This window comes from Fulmarus glacialis, unplaced genomic scaffold, assembly GCF_000690835.1.
Source record: "Fulmarus glacialis isolate BGI_N327 unplaced genomic scaffold, ASM69083v1 scaffold39059, whole genome shotgun sequence".
Classification (NCBI taxonomy): Eukaryota; Metazoa; Chordata; class Aves; order Procellariiformes; family Procellariidae; genus Fulmarus; species Fulmarus glacialis.
This window is the reverse complement of record NW_009234594.1, coordinates 1,177-18,016: the sequence shown is the minus strand read 5'-3', so window position 1 is coordinate 18,016 and position 16,840 is coordinate 1,177. Positions and strand designations below refer to the sequence as shown.

General features: G+C 34.7%; 1 protein-coding gene across 1 annotated transcript; it reads left to right on the top strand.

The window, feature by feature from the left end:
• Positions 1–999: 999 nt before the first annotated feature.
• LOC104082536 (ubiquitin carboxyl-terminal hydrolase 15-like) lies at positions 1,000–16,164 on the top strand (the record flags this gene model as incomplete). The annotated part of the gene is made up of 5 exons (XM_009585695.1): positions 1,000–1,127; positions 5,435–5,565; positions 8,230–8,356; positions 13,444–13,589; positions 16,099–16,164. Coding segments are annotated over 5 exons (598 nt in total), but the record flags the coding sequence as incomplete, so codon positions are not given.
• Between the last annotated feature and the right edge of the window lie 676 nt (positions 16,165–16,840).

Genomic DNA, 16,840 nt, shown 5'->3' with positions numbered 1-16,840 from the left:
AAGTTTTAAGATCTCTTAAAGGTTCAGTAGCATATTATTGATTGGTATGCTACAAATAAGAGTTCAGTAGTCAAATACTGGAGAAAAGAATGAGGGTTACTTATAATCTTTAGTTTGACCTAGTGTTTCATCCTGATAGTGATATTCTGACATGTACTAGGGTACTAGTAGAAGGGTTGGGACAGACCAGACAGAAGGTGTTGGATACTTTTAGGAAAGAGAAATAATGAAGGTAGTGTCTTTTAAAAAAAAAAAAAATAAAAAAAAAAATCTGAGGATCACTGAACGAATTTGGTATCTTAATCTCAAAGAAATTCTGGACAAAAAGATAAAAAATGTAGGTATCACTGGACTTCATAAAAGCGAGACTGGCAACAGTTTAATCTGGGTAGAAATACTGTGGACCTGAGTTTAGAGATATCCCTTTATATGAAAGTGTGAATTTGATAATTATATGTAGGAGGAACATCTAGTACTGCCTCAAAAGCAGAACATTTACTGTATGTGTTGATGCTGACTTAAAGGAAGAAAACACTTAGACTCTCTGGTTCTTGACAGGACATCAGAGTTACAAAGTTTTTCAACTTGCATATGAATGTTACAAATAAAACTCCAGCCCTCATTTTTTAAAGGGCTGTCTAATTATAAAGATTTAAATTGAATCTCCTGAATTCACAAATTGAGAACAGGAATTAAAGCTGATGATATTTCCTGCTAAAAAGGGAAATGCTTTTTGAACTTGCCATTCTTCAACTTCTGATATGCTGTATTGGCTTTCTTGGAAAACTGTACTTGCCCACTGTGATTAGTGGGATCTTTAATTGCCCACAATTAAAGTCCTTGATGGTAGGAGATGCTGATAAAGGTTAGCAGACCAGACAGAAAAACATTCTTCATTTTGCAAGGCTGATGAATACAAATGCGTTAACATGAATTGATTGGTACTGTAGGAAGTAGTAGCATGCCGATAATTAACTTGTATGTCTTCTTCCATTTAAGGTATCTAGTGGATAGTCGCTGGTTCAAACAGTGGAAAAAGTATGTTGGTTTTGACAGCTGGGACAAATACCAGATGGGAGATCAGAATGTGTACCCTGGTCCTATTGATAATTCTGGACTTCTCAAAGGTAACTGCTTCTGATTGTGTAATAAGCCAATACTAATATTTAGTGCAAATTTGTCACGGTTTGTTCATCTTTTGTAGTTGATAGTGTAAATGAATGTCAGCATATATGAAGGTGAAACTTTTTGTTTGTTTGTTTTCAGACTGTGACAAGGGAACTGGAATAGATTTCCCTAACAAATTACAATTTTATAAATAAAATTATTGGAACTTCTTTGCAATGGTAACAGAATATTTAATAACTTATAAATTACTGGTTTATAATCATATTTTGAGATACCTTGGGAGTTGAAATTTAGACAAGTTGACAAATAGCTAGCCTGAGTTCACTAAGATTTTTTTAGCTTAACTAAATTGGTTGATTTAAAACAACATTTTTAAGTTGAACTCTAAAATTTCTTTTTGTAAATGAGCCCCAAGCCCTTACTTCGATTCTGGAACAATTGAAGAGGAGGTATTATGCAGTTCAGTGATGATATACAGTGGTGTGAAATGATAGAGGATAATTTCCTAGTTTTTTTATGGTCTTCTAAGTATGGTTAAACTCTTGTCACCATTAATAATTACTCAGGTCTGACTGACTTTTGCTGAACTGTAGTCAGATTTGTGGACACAGGTCTCAGAATACTTTCCCAGATATTTCAATCTTTAGGTCAAATTCTATATTTAATGTCCAGTATTGAAATACCATTAAAGCCATTAATATTTAATCTGCAAAATCTAGTGGATACAACATCTAGCCGATAATTGGTTTCCTTCTTTGCAGTTACAGGTAATGTAATAGTACCGCATAATTTGTTTGCACATAGTAATACCAATTTTTACAACTTCATGGGGTTTGTGATGAACTCTGACTTTCTTCATTCAAAACTTCTCAACTGTAATTACTATCTTACTATTTTACAAGTTAAATGTTAAAGATGATTGCTTCTTTCATAGGACTTGTCATACCGTGTTGCACTAGTTGTCAGTGTGAGTGAGTGTGCATGTCTCAGTGACTAGTATCAGTGCCTTTGAAGAAGGTGCTGTATTGTTATATGCATCTATATGTTCTTTTCCATTCACAAATATAAAGGTCTTTTTGTTCCAGGTGAGTGATGTGTTGTGTTTTCTGAAATGTGAGGATCTAGATCTTTTGTACATTCTTGTAGAAATCTTGCAGTAAGGCGGGCGTGTTCAGGTGATACTTTTCTTTTCAGGTGAAATCAGATCTTTTTATCCTCAGTGAGGCAGCATCAGCTTATTCTCTCTTCTGTGTCTATCCACTTTATAAAAAAGGTGATTTCTTGATGTGCAAAGCACAGTGTTAGTTGATCTGTATTATTTATAACTTTATCGACATACATGTTCAGATTATTATCCACAGTTTAAAATCAGTCTTTAATCACAGACTGATTCCAGGAAAATGAAGCAGTATGTTGTGAGTATATTACTTAGATGCTGCTCCCTTATTTGCAGAACATTTGCATGAAGTGAGAGCAGTGAAAAGTAACAGGTAGAGATTTCAGTTAATCTCAACATATGCAAAAAATGTTGTTGAATGTAATGGAATGCACACGTGCCATATTCAAAAGAAGAAATATGTAGTCGACTTTAGATTAGCAAAGCAAGCACAAGGAAGTAGTCATTTAAAATAGCTGATTGTTCATCATAGAAAACAGTGTTGCATATGAGGGACTGAGTTGTCAGAGTCAGGGGACTTATTTGATGGAATAAGGTTCTGAAAAAATTACAGTAGAAGAAATGTTGGGGGTTTTAGAAGGATGGAATGGAATCCAAATTATATTTTCTCACAATAAACTGGCGATATCAGATGAGTATGAACCTTTTAAAGAGATACGTGGACCTGAAGATGTTTTTGTGGATTTCGCCGCACACTTTACTCACAGTTGTAATGGAACCACCATATGCATAGTGTTGAGTGGGCCAAGTAAGAACTGATAGTGCAAGTCATGAATTATTTCAGCAAATGTTTCTTCTTTATAGCTCTTGAATATAGATTTTTTCCTAATCAGTCAAAACAGTTTTGAACCAAAATTTGACTCCTGAAAATTGTTACTTTTACAGCTAGGATGAAACAGCCTGAGGGGAAAAAAGGAAAGTACCTTTTAAGCAGGTGCACTGCTTAAAGCCTCATTTATTAGGTCACATTAATTATATTTATCTCCATGAAGAACTGAATTCTTATTTACCTATTTGTTCACCGAGATGTTCAGGTGAAATTCCATTTTACTTTGTGCTCGAGAAATGTATGTACTATGGCTCCCAAAGTGGAATCCAAAGTCTGAGGTTTTCTTCCACTTTCCTTTGTTGCCTTCTGCGTTGCTCTTGGGTTTTTTCTTGCTAAAATTGCAACAAATACTTTAGCTATTTCTGAACTTGATTATCCCCTCTTTCTGAAATAACTTCATAACTCTTAATACTTACCTGGCTGTATTTTGGGGTTTGTTGTTAGGGGTTTTTTGTTTAGCTCTTCCTACTAAGTCATTTATAATATTTTTTTTTTCAGAGAAAATGCATGCAAACCGTATTGTACTTTCTTGACTGCGTGAAATCATCTCTAAACTGCACAGATTGCATATTATAGAAGCAGTATCCTTTTGCCATCTCTGAGCAGCTAGTGGTAGTAACAAATACTGCACACTTAAAATACATGAACTGATGAACAATATGCATCTCCCATGTTTTGCTCACACATCAAGGTACTTAGCTAGAGAAGGAAAGAGGGAGTCAGCACCAGTGATAAGATAATAGGAGCAGAAGAAAGCTGTGCATCCTTCTTTGCTCATATTTTCACCATTTGGATGATTAAAGGAAAAAGCATTGCTCTTTTTCTGTGTTTTCCCTTAAAATCACAAACCCTTTACACCAACTGAAGGTGTAGCAAGTGCAGGTAGAGTAGGGAGATTTCTAGAGTCTTGGTAAGCTGAATCTTGTTTACTTTTCCCACCAGGAAGCGAATACATCTCTTAAATGTCCTCAGTAGTGTTGCCCTCCTACAGAAAAGGTCATGTTGAAACGTGTTCTGTCAAATTCTTATACAGAAAAAAAAAAATTTGAAAAGTTGTTATTATTAAAGGACCTTTAATTTTTAAGTGTACCGTTTTTTAATGCTCAGGATATTTTTTTAATTGAAGTCACATTATGCTGTGTTTGCTCAATCTGTACAAAGAAGAAACAAGAGAAGTACAGAAATATGATGAAATGAGAAGACCTTAGTACTTTTCATATGCGCATAGCGCGTTCTTATTTTTGTCCTTGCAGAAAAATGAAGGTAACAGTATTCATTTTGCTTAGAAGTATTACTTAAAAAAAAAATCCAAGAGGAAGGCAAATACTTGAGGCAATTTGAGATTATTTAAGGTTACTTTTATGCTCAGTTTTAATTGTGCAGTGTAATTCTGCAGTTCATTCACATAGGACAACGAAAATATTTATTATATTTGTTACAGTCTATTTATTCTTTATACATAGTCTGTTTATTTTCATACTGGATTAAGTTTGTCATCCTGATTCATTCTTTGAAGCTGAATGCGTGGGTCTCCCTGCTTGATACCCCTCTATACAGAGGGACGTTTCCTGACCTGTAGTTGGGTACTTCCAAATGGAAAGACAGCTGCCCTAATTGAGGCTCACAGTGGCTCAGATCTGGAATTACCTCTTACACATATAGGATAGCTGCTATCTTACTACTGTAGTAAGGATTGAACCAAAGCTAAAAGCGCTACTTATGTAAAGAGGTTGCCAAGTTGTACTTCTTTCAAGTGCTGCATCTCGCTTTCCCTGTGAAGAATTTTGTAGGGACTGTGTTTCCAGAGCACGTAGGATCCTTTAAGTGGAAGGGTTGTACCATGTTATTTTCCCAGACTGACATGGAGTGAATGACTTGGAACTTTGTCTTGGATCTACTGTAACTACCCATTCCTGCATTTTGAGTGAAGGATGCAACTGTAGCATGAAATGGAAGTATCCATGGTGATGTGGGAGTATGTGTGAACTGGGTGGAGAAATGGATTGGTTTCTCTGAAGGCTGCGATGGTGTGTGATAACACGTTAGGCGCTTATGATTGCATGAGGATATGGAGTTGTCACTTGGGTTCCTGAGTGTAGGAATACTACCTGTAATAGGTGAGCTATGCATGAACTGGATAGCTTGCCTAAATAGTTTCAGAAGAGTTTTGAACTCCGTAATACTGATAACGTAACTGTGACTCAGAAAATACTTTGTTTGCTATTTATATGAAAAATGCTACATTAAAAACTCAAGTAAGAGAATTACAGTATTCAAGTAAAAATATCTTTCTCTTACAGATGGTGATTCTCAGTCACTCAAGGAACATCTCATTGATGAGCTGGACTACATCCTTTTGCCAACTGAAGGCTGGAATAGGCTAGTTAGCTGGTACACACTGATGGAAGGTCAAGAGCCAATAGCACGGAAGGTATTCTTAAATTACCTACTGGGATGAATATGATTCAGATATAGTCCTGCAAATATGCAGGAGTTGCACAGGAATTATTAGAAGATTGTAAGTCCTGGCCTATGATAATCATATAAACAACTCCTGCTTTAGTTGCTTATAAATACCTAATTTTTATTCAGATTTTAGAGGCTTAAGTTTTTAATATTGAGAAACGAGGATGCAAAGGATATAATACTTTTTTTTCCTGGAAGTAAGCCCTCTAATATTTCAAGAAGAACTTGCTTTAGAAGCTTGTATGTCTATTAATGCAAATGATTTTGTAATTAAGTAAAAAACCCTAAAACTGTATTGACTACATCAGTGAAAAGCCTAGCTCTAATAATGTTAACGATGGCATAGTAATTGGTAGTTCCTTTTCTGATAAGCAGAGTCTTCTGTGTTCAGCAGCTTGCTAAGGGAGTTTTTTCTTTAAGCAAAAAGCTTGCCTCTACACAAGTAGTAGCCAATGGTATGGCGGATATTGTGGCCCTCAGTCAGTATGAGATACTTAAAAATTAACATCTTTGATGTTAATTTTTGTTTGCTCCAGCACATACCATCTTTATTGTTAAGGTGATATGACATTATACGAGTTTATTGATCATACAATCTTTTTTGTTTGTATTATTTCTTAAGATTTTCAGGTTAGTGATTACAGTTGAATCATCACTGGACTGAATTACTTAAGTTTTAAAATACATTTTGATACGTTTGCCATTTCTAAATTGACTGTTAGGGCATATTCTTTCGGTTACAGGGACCTATATTTTAATTCCTGAAAAAACGCTGAAAGAATATTAATGATTAGAATTTAGTTTGATATGACTTCTGGTGTAATAGAACTTTTTTTTCCTCCTATGACATGAGTATGGTCTAATTACATGCATGCTGGCCGCTTACTTGAAGTGCATTCCTTTCAAACAAATGCCAGATTTAGCTATAGAAGAAATTTTGTGACTTCAAGATTAATTTGGTCAGCAATAGAAGTGGTTTGTTGGGGTTTTTTTTAACATTCTCTTTAATACCACAAAAGAGATCTTTTTTTGAAGAGACATCCCTGTCTATAAGTCCTATAAGAGCTGAAATCCATTAAAATGGCTCTCCTTTAAAGATATATCTGTTATCAACTTGTTACTGTTTTTCCTGAAGATGGATTTCAGCAAACTGAATGCTCTTCCATTATCATGGTAAAGTAAAAGTTCTGTAATTTTTTCACTTTGGGGGGAAAATGGAAGGAGAGAGAAAGGAAATTAGAGTAACATGCCTTCTACTTGGAAGGAACTAACTGGAAAAATACATGGAGTGTAATGAGTGGCCAGGTAAACTGGCATAGCTTCATTATTTTCTGCCAATATGAACAGTAGTTATCCTTTGAGATGCATACTCTGGTTCAGAATTTTTCTTTCTGATTCTTTTGTCATTTGTTCGTGATTCTTTCTCCTGTCTGCCTTTATGTTTTTTCATAGAGGTGGGATGATGCTTTTCTTTCACCCCCTTTGTTACATCAACTTTTTTGAAATGTGAATCCAAATTTTAAATTGGTACTTGATCCATGTCAGATAACATTACAACTTCATGTAATAGGATGTGGTGATACTACCACTACAGTGACAGTTTTATTCTCAGAAATGTCTTAGCTGTACTGCACAGTTTTGTTTACTGCAACTATTTTGTTGTTACTCTAGTAGCTGAAAACCTTACTAAGCTGCTCAAATTAAGATGCATTTTTATTTAAATATCATGGTTGGCGGTCATTAAATTAAAGCTAAGGCAAATTACTGAACAGCGATAAAATCATTCACTAATGTTTTTTTTTTCCTATGGCCCATGCATACAAGTTATATTTGTACAGCAGATAGCAGATCTCTCCTAGCAATTAGCTGGTGGCTTTTTTTTTTTTTTTTTTTTTTACCGTATTTGTCAGATGTATCACATATCAGGCCGATGGTTATTTTTGGAACAGTCTACATGACTAAGTACTGCAGTTACACTTTGGAAGATCAAAGGGAAAAACATTAAAGAGGTGACCCTGAATATTTTTTTCCTACATTTTACTTTTATTAAAAAAAATCCTGTATACTTAACTATTTTGTAATAGGTGTTACAAAAATGAACATATAATAAACAACTGTAATGAGTAGGTGAAATTTCAAATGAATATATTCATTGTTGGAATATAAGTGGAAGATTTGTAGGTTTTGTTTAAAAATGTGATATCCAGATTTTATTAGTGTGTATTCTGTTTTTGATAAGTATTCTTTAACTGTGGAGACTAGTTCTTCATGTTTTGGGGAAGTAGCATACAATGAATGTATTTTGAAACAAAAACAATTTTCGGTGTTTTTTATCTTTTGATCAAGTATATTATCTTCTGGTTAAGTGTGCACATTTGTGATTTCCACTGTACTTAAGACTTTGAAAGTCATGGTGGTGTTGTTATACACAGGTAAGACATCATCATGGAAAAAAAATACTTTTTAGTTTACCGTATTTCTAAAAAGTTATAGGAGAATTTTAGTTCTATTTTTTGGCATTTATTAAGTGTCCCTGAACTTCAGTTCCTTGAAGAGTTCTCAAAAATATTTTGAAGTGTGTGTATGAAAATGTATTTGGACTGATACCTGATCCCAATCTGTTTTCCAGGTCGTTGAACAGGGTATGTTTGTAAAACACTGCAAAGTAGAAGTATATCTAACAGAATTAAAGCTTTGTGAAAATGGAAATATGAACAATGTTGTCACACGAAGATTTAGTAAAGCTGATACAATAGGTATGAACGACTATTTTTAAAAATATGGTTTTTACTTGTTTAAATAGTACTCAATAGCAAGTTCTGAATAAATAAGTCTCTAGGTGAAATGATAGATGGGTATTGTAACCATTAAAAAGGATGGCACTAGTCTTGTTTGGGTCAAAATTAAAAATGAAACTATTTGGAATATTTAAGATTTTTAATACAATTTTAAAAAAATAAGTGTGTGTTTTATTATCTAGGCATCTCTGTTAACTCTAGAGGTTTGCGCTTTTCTGATGTTTTTCATTATCATTATTGGATTCCATTGCATTTTTTCTTGGCTTTTGGTGTGTAAGAAATATATTTCCCCATGTGTTTCCATTCATGTCTTTCATTAGCCAACACTTTTTAGTCATATATATGAAGAGAAGGGTATGTTACAAAACACAAGAAAGAATTGAATTTATAGATTAATGGCTAAAGGTGACCTACAAAGGCAGTATTCTTTGGGTTGTGAAGTGGCAGGCCAGGCACAATCTTTTACAGTAACTGAGTCCTGTATTAGACCTTTAACTTATCTTTATTTGTAGTTATTTTGCCTGCTCTTTGAGCATTATGTCATTGTTTGAAGCCATATTTTGATAACATATTTGTCTCTGAAAATAACAATCAGAACATGTGCAAAGATACTGCTGATCATATAAGCTCAATTTTTGGTGTATTTGTGCATGTATTTCTGAGATAAGAGTCTTTCAATCAGCTGTATTTGTGCAGTTAGAATTGTACTTTATGCCCTTGGCACTTCATGCCCAGTCATACTCTTTGTTTACATTCTCTGACACCAATGTTGTTTTTTCAGGTTTTGCTTCTCTTTACATTATGGGGAGTGACTTATACTTGCTACCCTTTAATTCTTTGCGGATTGCTTGCTTTAAAAACAGAATCGTTTTACTTTGTTAAATTTTAATCTTTAAGTTAAACAAGTAATCATCTGCTTGTATTGGAATAAAAACTTAAAAATTACAAAATTTATCCTTGAAACAAGGCTTCAGTGTTGTATGTTAATTGGCCTTTTTGAGATCTGGTTTAACTTAGGAAGATGTACTTCATTATTCTCTAAGCAAACCCAGAAACTTAGAAAAAACGATTTAACATTATCCTTCCCTAAGGACCAAATACAAGCTATTTTGCAGCTATACTGAATTTAATTGTATCATTGGAATTATAGATAATGGATGAATTTCTGATATTTTCTTTCTCTAATCAGAAGTAGGGCATTTTGGAATGACTGTTATGTGGAGGTGTATTCATTTTTTCTTAGCAGAGAGAGAATTACAATTATGAGAAAATTGTCATAAAGGGTAATGAGAAACAGGCTCACTGGTGACCTCTTTCCAGAAACTGGCCTTATTTGCTTTCTTGAGATGTGGATGACATGCTCTTGGAAGCCTGAAAAACATGCCCTTTCTGAAGCTGAAGCTTTTTATGCAGAGCACCAAGCAGGGCCATCCTAGCCAAGACATCCAAGAGAATTTGTATCTTAGAAGAAGAGCTAGAAAAATTAAAACCACTTTTAAGAGTGAAAAAATAACTGATCCTTGAGGTTTTTCTCTTATCATCCATTAATAAGATGGTGATTATTTTTTTTTTCCCTGTCCTTACCTGAAGTATATTTAAGGTAGTTCTGGAATTCATCAAATATATAGCAGAGATGCTCATTATATCAATAAATAATATGCAAGAGGAATCTTACAGAATCTTGATTATTTTTCACACTTCCTTATATATGCCAGTAAGGGATGCATTTTCATTATGGTTGCAGAAGACTTGTAGTACAAAAGAGTCAATATCAGCCCCACTGAAATGAGTGGACATAAGGTACTATGGTCTTTTCAAGAAGTTTTAATTTTTCTACCCACCATCATTGATCATATTATTTACTGCCCTCAAAAGATCAGGACAAGACCTTCCTTAATTCACATAAACAGAGAAAGTTTTGGAGCACCTTAAATAGTCTAAGCACAATATGATATTCACCTACCAGTCTTCAAATGTGTGTTATTCCTGGAATACCTTTGCTTTTCCACTCAAATAGAAACTAAGCTAAGCTGTGTGTCAATAAGTTAGTACAAGGTGGGAAAAAATAATTATAAAGGGCAGACCTAATAATGACAGTCATTTTCTTGGGGTGGTACTGGACACATCTAATGTGTTCTTTGGACCTTCTTGTGAATCTCCTACAATCGAGGACTCTCGCCTTGGAGGTAGTGCATGTTAATCTTGAGACTGATTGATGACTCACTCTTCTTGGGGGGGCTGGGGGTGGTTTTTTTAATTTTAAAAAGAAAATGAACTAGACCATAGATGTAGTTCAGGCAGCATTTCAGTCTAGTTACTGTTGCTGATCCTGGAGGGCATCAGGGCTTCTGAGTGAAAATGAGGTAATGATCCATTCAGGAGTCTTAATCATATGAAAGTATGATAAAACTAAGTCATCAGCTAATGTGTAGGCCTTTTCTACCTTTAGTCAAGAGTTTTACAAACCACAAAATGACAGAAAGACTGTCTGTAGCCTCTGTTATGGACAAATAGGAGTCAGGTTGTGTCTGCAATGCCATAAAACAGTGCCAAAGCTGAGCTGATAAACTTCGTAGAAGATTACACCAGTGGCTCTGCATCTAATAGACTTTTGGACTTTTGCTAGTAAATTACCTTGGCAAATGGCTTTGATTCATCTTTCCCTTTCATTTGCTGCAGAATACAAGAATGTAAAACTTGCCACCCTTGAGGACAATTTATTCTGGGATCTGTGACTAGCCTTTCCATTCTTTAGGAAGCTGGGATTACTCTTTCATAGTACAGATTAACATTTTACTGCAGTTTCCTTTAACCAGTATTTATGATAGCACTAGCCTTTAGGAGCCAGGGTGTACTTGTATTAGGATCCACTGTGTTTTTCTAGCATCTCATCAAGACTCTGCCACGTAGTCTTGCAAAATAGTACTTAAATCATGCAGCTGGTTTTTTGGAGGAGCTATCTGATTTTTAATGATATAGGATATATCCTATACGCGATCCATAACCTTTAACTCTCAAATTGAACTATCTCAGATTGTGGCTATATAGCTGATGGAGTGAGAGGTTTAAAGGGCAGTTCTTCCTGTCTCTTTAGACATCGTCCTAGTACTAATCATCTCATAATGGGATGTGTATAACCCTACTAGAGGAGAACCCCATACACAATACGCCTCAGACCATACCTATTTGAATGTAATATTTTCATTTATACTGGAACAGGTGCTTTCACTTTAGATCATAAGCAGCACTTCTGTGATACTTGCTGAGGGGCGGGGGGGAGAATTATAAAGTGTGCATTGGTTACATTCATGGGAGTATATAAAAGAACCTTAATTTCACAGTCTCAATATTAGCATAATAGTCAAGTGGAACATGCTCTTCCCAGAGTCTTGGACATAATGTGTAGTCATCTGATAGGATTGATGCTTCCTGTCTCATAACAGTTCTGTTAGTGAAGCTATAATATGTTAAAAATTAACGTAATAAATGTTAACTTAGTACTTGTGAAGAATATGAGCTGCAATGCTCAAATAATTGTCATGGTGTTAATAAGATAATGAAAAATTATCTTTTGTAAATTCTTCTGTTAGTGAAAGTCATTGATAAATCTGGATTTTTTTTTTTTTTTTTTGGAATATTGTTGCTGACTAGATTAATTCTTAGATTCAAATACAGTTATTTGAAAAAATTGGTTGAGAATTGGTTCAGACAGTACATGATTTTTTTAAAAAAGTCAACAAATCAAGTAACAGCCTGTTGCCTTGTTTATAGCACCTACCTTGCCTACGTATCATCTCTGTTACAGAAACAGATGATCCAGTCTAACACTTGCTTTCATACTAAAATGTGTGTTAACTAGTATAGAAGGAAATTGTATTCAGTTGCGTACAATACCTACCAATATTATATTAGCCAGTTGTCATGCATTTCACAAGCCAATGGCTGGATTTTTACAAGGCACTTTTAAGCTTCAGGTCTCATTTTGACTTCTCATATTTAACATAGTGGAAGAGAAAATAATAATCCGAAGTGAAAAGGAGCAAGGAGGGGAATGCTAGAGGAGCTGATACATTGGTGTTTTATCCTGAGACTCCAGCAGAACGTCTCTCAAAGAGAGACAGTGCCCATTTTTGTAATTGTGTTTTCATGGATCATCAGGAATAAACCACATTTCTTGACGCCTGTTTTGTTTTCTGTGTTAGCTGCGGTGGGGCTTTATGAGTGTATCAATTAAAAAAAACATCTAAGTGAGGTTGCTATGGTATAGCACTGTACATAGTTCAAATTAAAGAACTCTTTAATAAACTCTACTTTTGCATAAGGAGAGTGGAGTTCATTATGAACTTCTTAAATTTCAGTTATAGACAATAGTTGTACTGCTTTAAAATTATGTAACAGTGATTATATTTCTGTCAGGTAGAGTAGGAGCTGGTGGACCTTTCTATGTTAAATTTTTCAGGGATGTAAAATCTTTCATCATCCTTTTAAAATAAATTTATGCACTTCAGTTTTATAGAGCAGTCTTTAATTTCTGTAAGCGTGTAAATTAAACTTCATGCATATATCTTGTGGTTAGTGCTAATTGCACTGGCATATGGGTAGTAGAAGAGTGAAAACCAAAAAGGGTTTGATTTACGGAAAGGAACAGAATGACTTGCACTCCCTGCACCTGGTTTTGCTGCCAGTCTTGCTTCTAATCATTCCCTACCCACCCACACTCCTGTGTTACCACACTCTGAGAAATTAGTAGATGGGTACCTAGGTACCTCCTGTCATTTGTTATGTATCAACTTGTCTTTATTTGGTCTGCTTTGCTAAGAGATTGAGGAGGGAATAAAATAGCCCTCTGACTGTTTCCGTTTTAAAGGCAAGCGGACTAGCAACTTCCTGCTTGTGCTACAACATGATGTAGTTGCATGGCTGTTTCTACACTTTCATTCATATTTTGAATATAAGAAAAGAGTAGGTGATTCTGATGCTTTATTTGGCCTTACACTGTTTGTGTAGTGAAATGCTAAACTTGTGTTCTCTATCTTTCAAAACAGATACAATTGAAAAAGAGATAAGAAAAATCTTCAATATTCCAGGTGAAAAAGAGACCAGATTGTGGAACAAATACATGAGTAATACTTTTGAACCTTTAAATAAACCAGACAGTACCATACAGGATGCTGGTTTATACCAGGGACAGGTACAGTGTAATAATATTTCTTTTTTTAATACATTTATTTTTTTGTTTGTGAAATGTAGCTGTACCCAATGAATTTTCCTTCTGTTTAAATGAAAATTGCCTCCTAATAGATTGTGTTAGGGATAGAGGATTTTATAAACAAATTCATCAAAATAAAAGTAGTCTTTGAGTGTATTTTCAGGATTAAAGATGAGTTTAACTCTCCTGGTCAATTAAAAGTAAATGAATGTAACATTGCTGACTTGAATTTGGTAGAACCTGAAATAAAAAAATATTCCTAGGATCTGGGATATATTGCTATAATGAAATCCAAAATTTGAAGAACTTTTTAGGTACTCTGAAAGAATAATGTCTTCTACTAAAATTCCACTGTCCAGATTTCAGAAAGAAATTAAGAAAAAATGAAAAGATTTCAGATAAGAACTATAGAGACAAAAGAGCTTGAAAACCTGTTTTAACGTGAGACTATATCGTCACTTCAAAATCCCTTTATAGGATCTTTCTTACAAGATCATTTTTTACCTTTCCAGATGTATATGAAGAACAAATATTGGAGGTTAAAGCTACACAAACATAAATGTGAACTGATTGAACAATTTCATCGTTAGAATAACTTTTCAGATTATTACTTTGATTCTTTAGTATTCAAATAGAGTTAGATATTTTTTCAACAGCTGTAGTTCATGCTGTCATGCTACAAATATGAATGGATGAAATTTGATGACAGTAATCGTAGGCGAGATTATATTATATTAAAGTTTTTCCCTTTGCCTGGAAATACTTGACTTTAACCTACTTACCAGCAGTGTTTATGCTGTGCTTCAGTTTTCTTTTATGGCATGGAAGGTGAGTAATCAGTGCACCAAAATAACAGCTTGAACTATTGTGCCCTTTAGCTTCATGCTGCACGCACTTAAACCCTCACACAGGTAATTTTAACAATGCAGAGGTCCTGCTGGAAGAGCCCACATCTCCCATAAAAGATTTGCGTCAAGATGTAACTTGCAAATTGCATCTATCCCAGTGAAACATTAACTATGAAGCAAGCATGGTCTAATAGCCATGAAAAGATCTCTAGGTGACATCTGTACTTTCAGCAAAACAAATATTGTTCAAAACAGAGTTTAACCACGGTTTCTGAAAATGCTAAATGTTGTGGTAGACCATGTGTGTTTGGTCAGTTGCACTTGCTGACACACATGTTCTTATTTTTCTTGCTGAGCCTCCTAATCTAATAATAGTTATTCTGACTATTGCAGTCTATCTAACCTAAGAGTTATTTTTCACTGTGCAATTCTAAACTGTGTATGTGATTGAGTAAATTAATGTTTTGAATTCAGTTGGTTTCTGAAGTGAACCTTTAGGGGTTCCATTGAACTTTTAAGTCTAAATCTTCCTTTTATTTAGTAGTTTCTGAGAGCCAATGGAAGGAGATATGGCAGAAGCTGTCTTGCAGCATTCATGACCAAAGATAGCAGACTACTCTTTTTCCAGGTAGAAAGCTGGTCATGGTAGAAAGCTAGTTTTCAATGTCACGTCTTAGTGTATCCAGACTGAAAATGTGATTACATCTTCAAGTAGCAGCATGACTTACGTATAAGGTTTTGAGCATAAGTACGTATGTGAATATATGGCATTGTGTAGACACATACAGGTATAGCATGGTAGTTAATTAGCGTCCTGAAACATCAGTGTACAGTTATGCAGAATTAGTTGCATGGGAAATTAGGCTAGATTCAGTTTACGTATTGGAGTCTAGTTGCCATTTCAAACAATCTGGCTATCCCAGCTGTCAATCCAGAAAGGCATGAGCTTTTTGTAAGTCCTGTCATATCTGCCAGCGTAGGGCAGATATCTCAAATACCCAAAGGCGTTTCAAATGGCACTTGATGCCTGTGTTTAGGACTGAGCGTTCTGTACTCCCTTTTGTACCAATAACAACTCGAATGAAATTAATTTCATTAGCCAACACTCCCGCTGGAAAATTAATATTAGATGAATGCTTTTGCAAAAAATACATGAGTAACCAGACGGGTATGATTTGAAGGCTATCAAGGCAGAAAATAGTTTGGTTTGGGGTTTTTTTTCTATGGATCTGTGTTGTGTGTGAGGCAAAATTCCTTCAGGAATATCCCTTCCTTAACAGGGCTGTTGTACAGACATGTGATTTCTGTAGATTCATAGGTGCTGTTTAGACATCGCAGGTCATCTTCTGACCTCTTTGAGAGGTAAGGTCTTGCCATTTTATCCATGGATTGTTGAGGCATAGAAATATTAAGTGGCTTGCCCACAGTTGCACAAATTAAGATGTGGGGAGAAAAAAGTGAATAGAGCAAGAGGAAGGTGCAGTGTAATTGAATAGAATATTCTTGAACCTCAGGGAATAGTAACTCAAACATCAGTCTTTTCCATCTCAATCACATGTCAGCAAATCCATTAAAAAGATTGGAAGAGAAAGCAATCTACTGATATTTTTATTTCAGTTTTCTTATTATACTTTTTGCGGTAGGTACTGGTGATAGAACAGAAGAATGAGGATGGAACATGGCCAAGAGGTCCTTCAACTCCTAAGTAAGTTTTGAATTTAAGTCGTTATTCACTGTAGCTTAACTATTTTCCCATGTTATTTTGCTTTAAAAAAACCCTATTTTTAGAAGTGGCATTTTATTTTGAAAATCGGCCTTCAGATGTTTGAGCTGAAAATATGCCCAATAATGGTGAATTGCTGCATATATGTTGCTTAATTTTGTTGATTTCAGCCAGTGATATATGTTACCCTGCTTAAAAATAGAAAAAAAAATCCATAGTAGAAAACTGTAAAACTTAGCTTATTTTATTTCAATTTCAAAGCATAGTGTATCTGTTAGGTGAACATAGATATATGTATTTTATCAGTATTTTTCTTATATGTAAATGTTTGCATAGATAGCTTGTCCTTTTATCTCCAGAGCACAATATTTACACATAAACGTTATTTAAATTGCAGTCTACATTACCAGCATGTTGCTTTTGTTCTTTGTTGGGCTGTCATCAATTAACAGAGTACAATGTTCTTTTTCTTTCCTGTTCTTCTGCTGCCATTATCAACAGAAAGACTTGAGAGTGTTTTTTCTCATTTAGATGGATAAACTTTTTTTAATAGTTTCCAGAATCTTAATCACCTTCTGTTGGTTTTGAACAACAGTTGGAACTAGTTACTAGTAAACTAACATGATCTCAGCCTTACAAATAGTTAACTGTGGTTTCTTCCC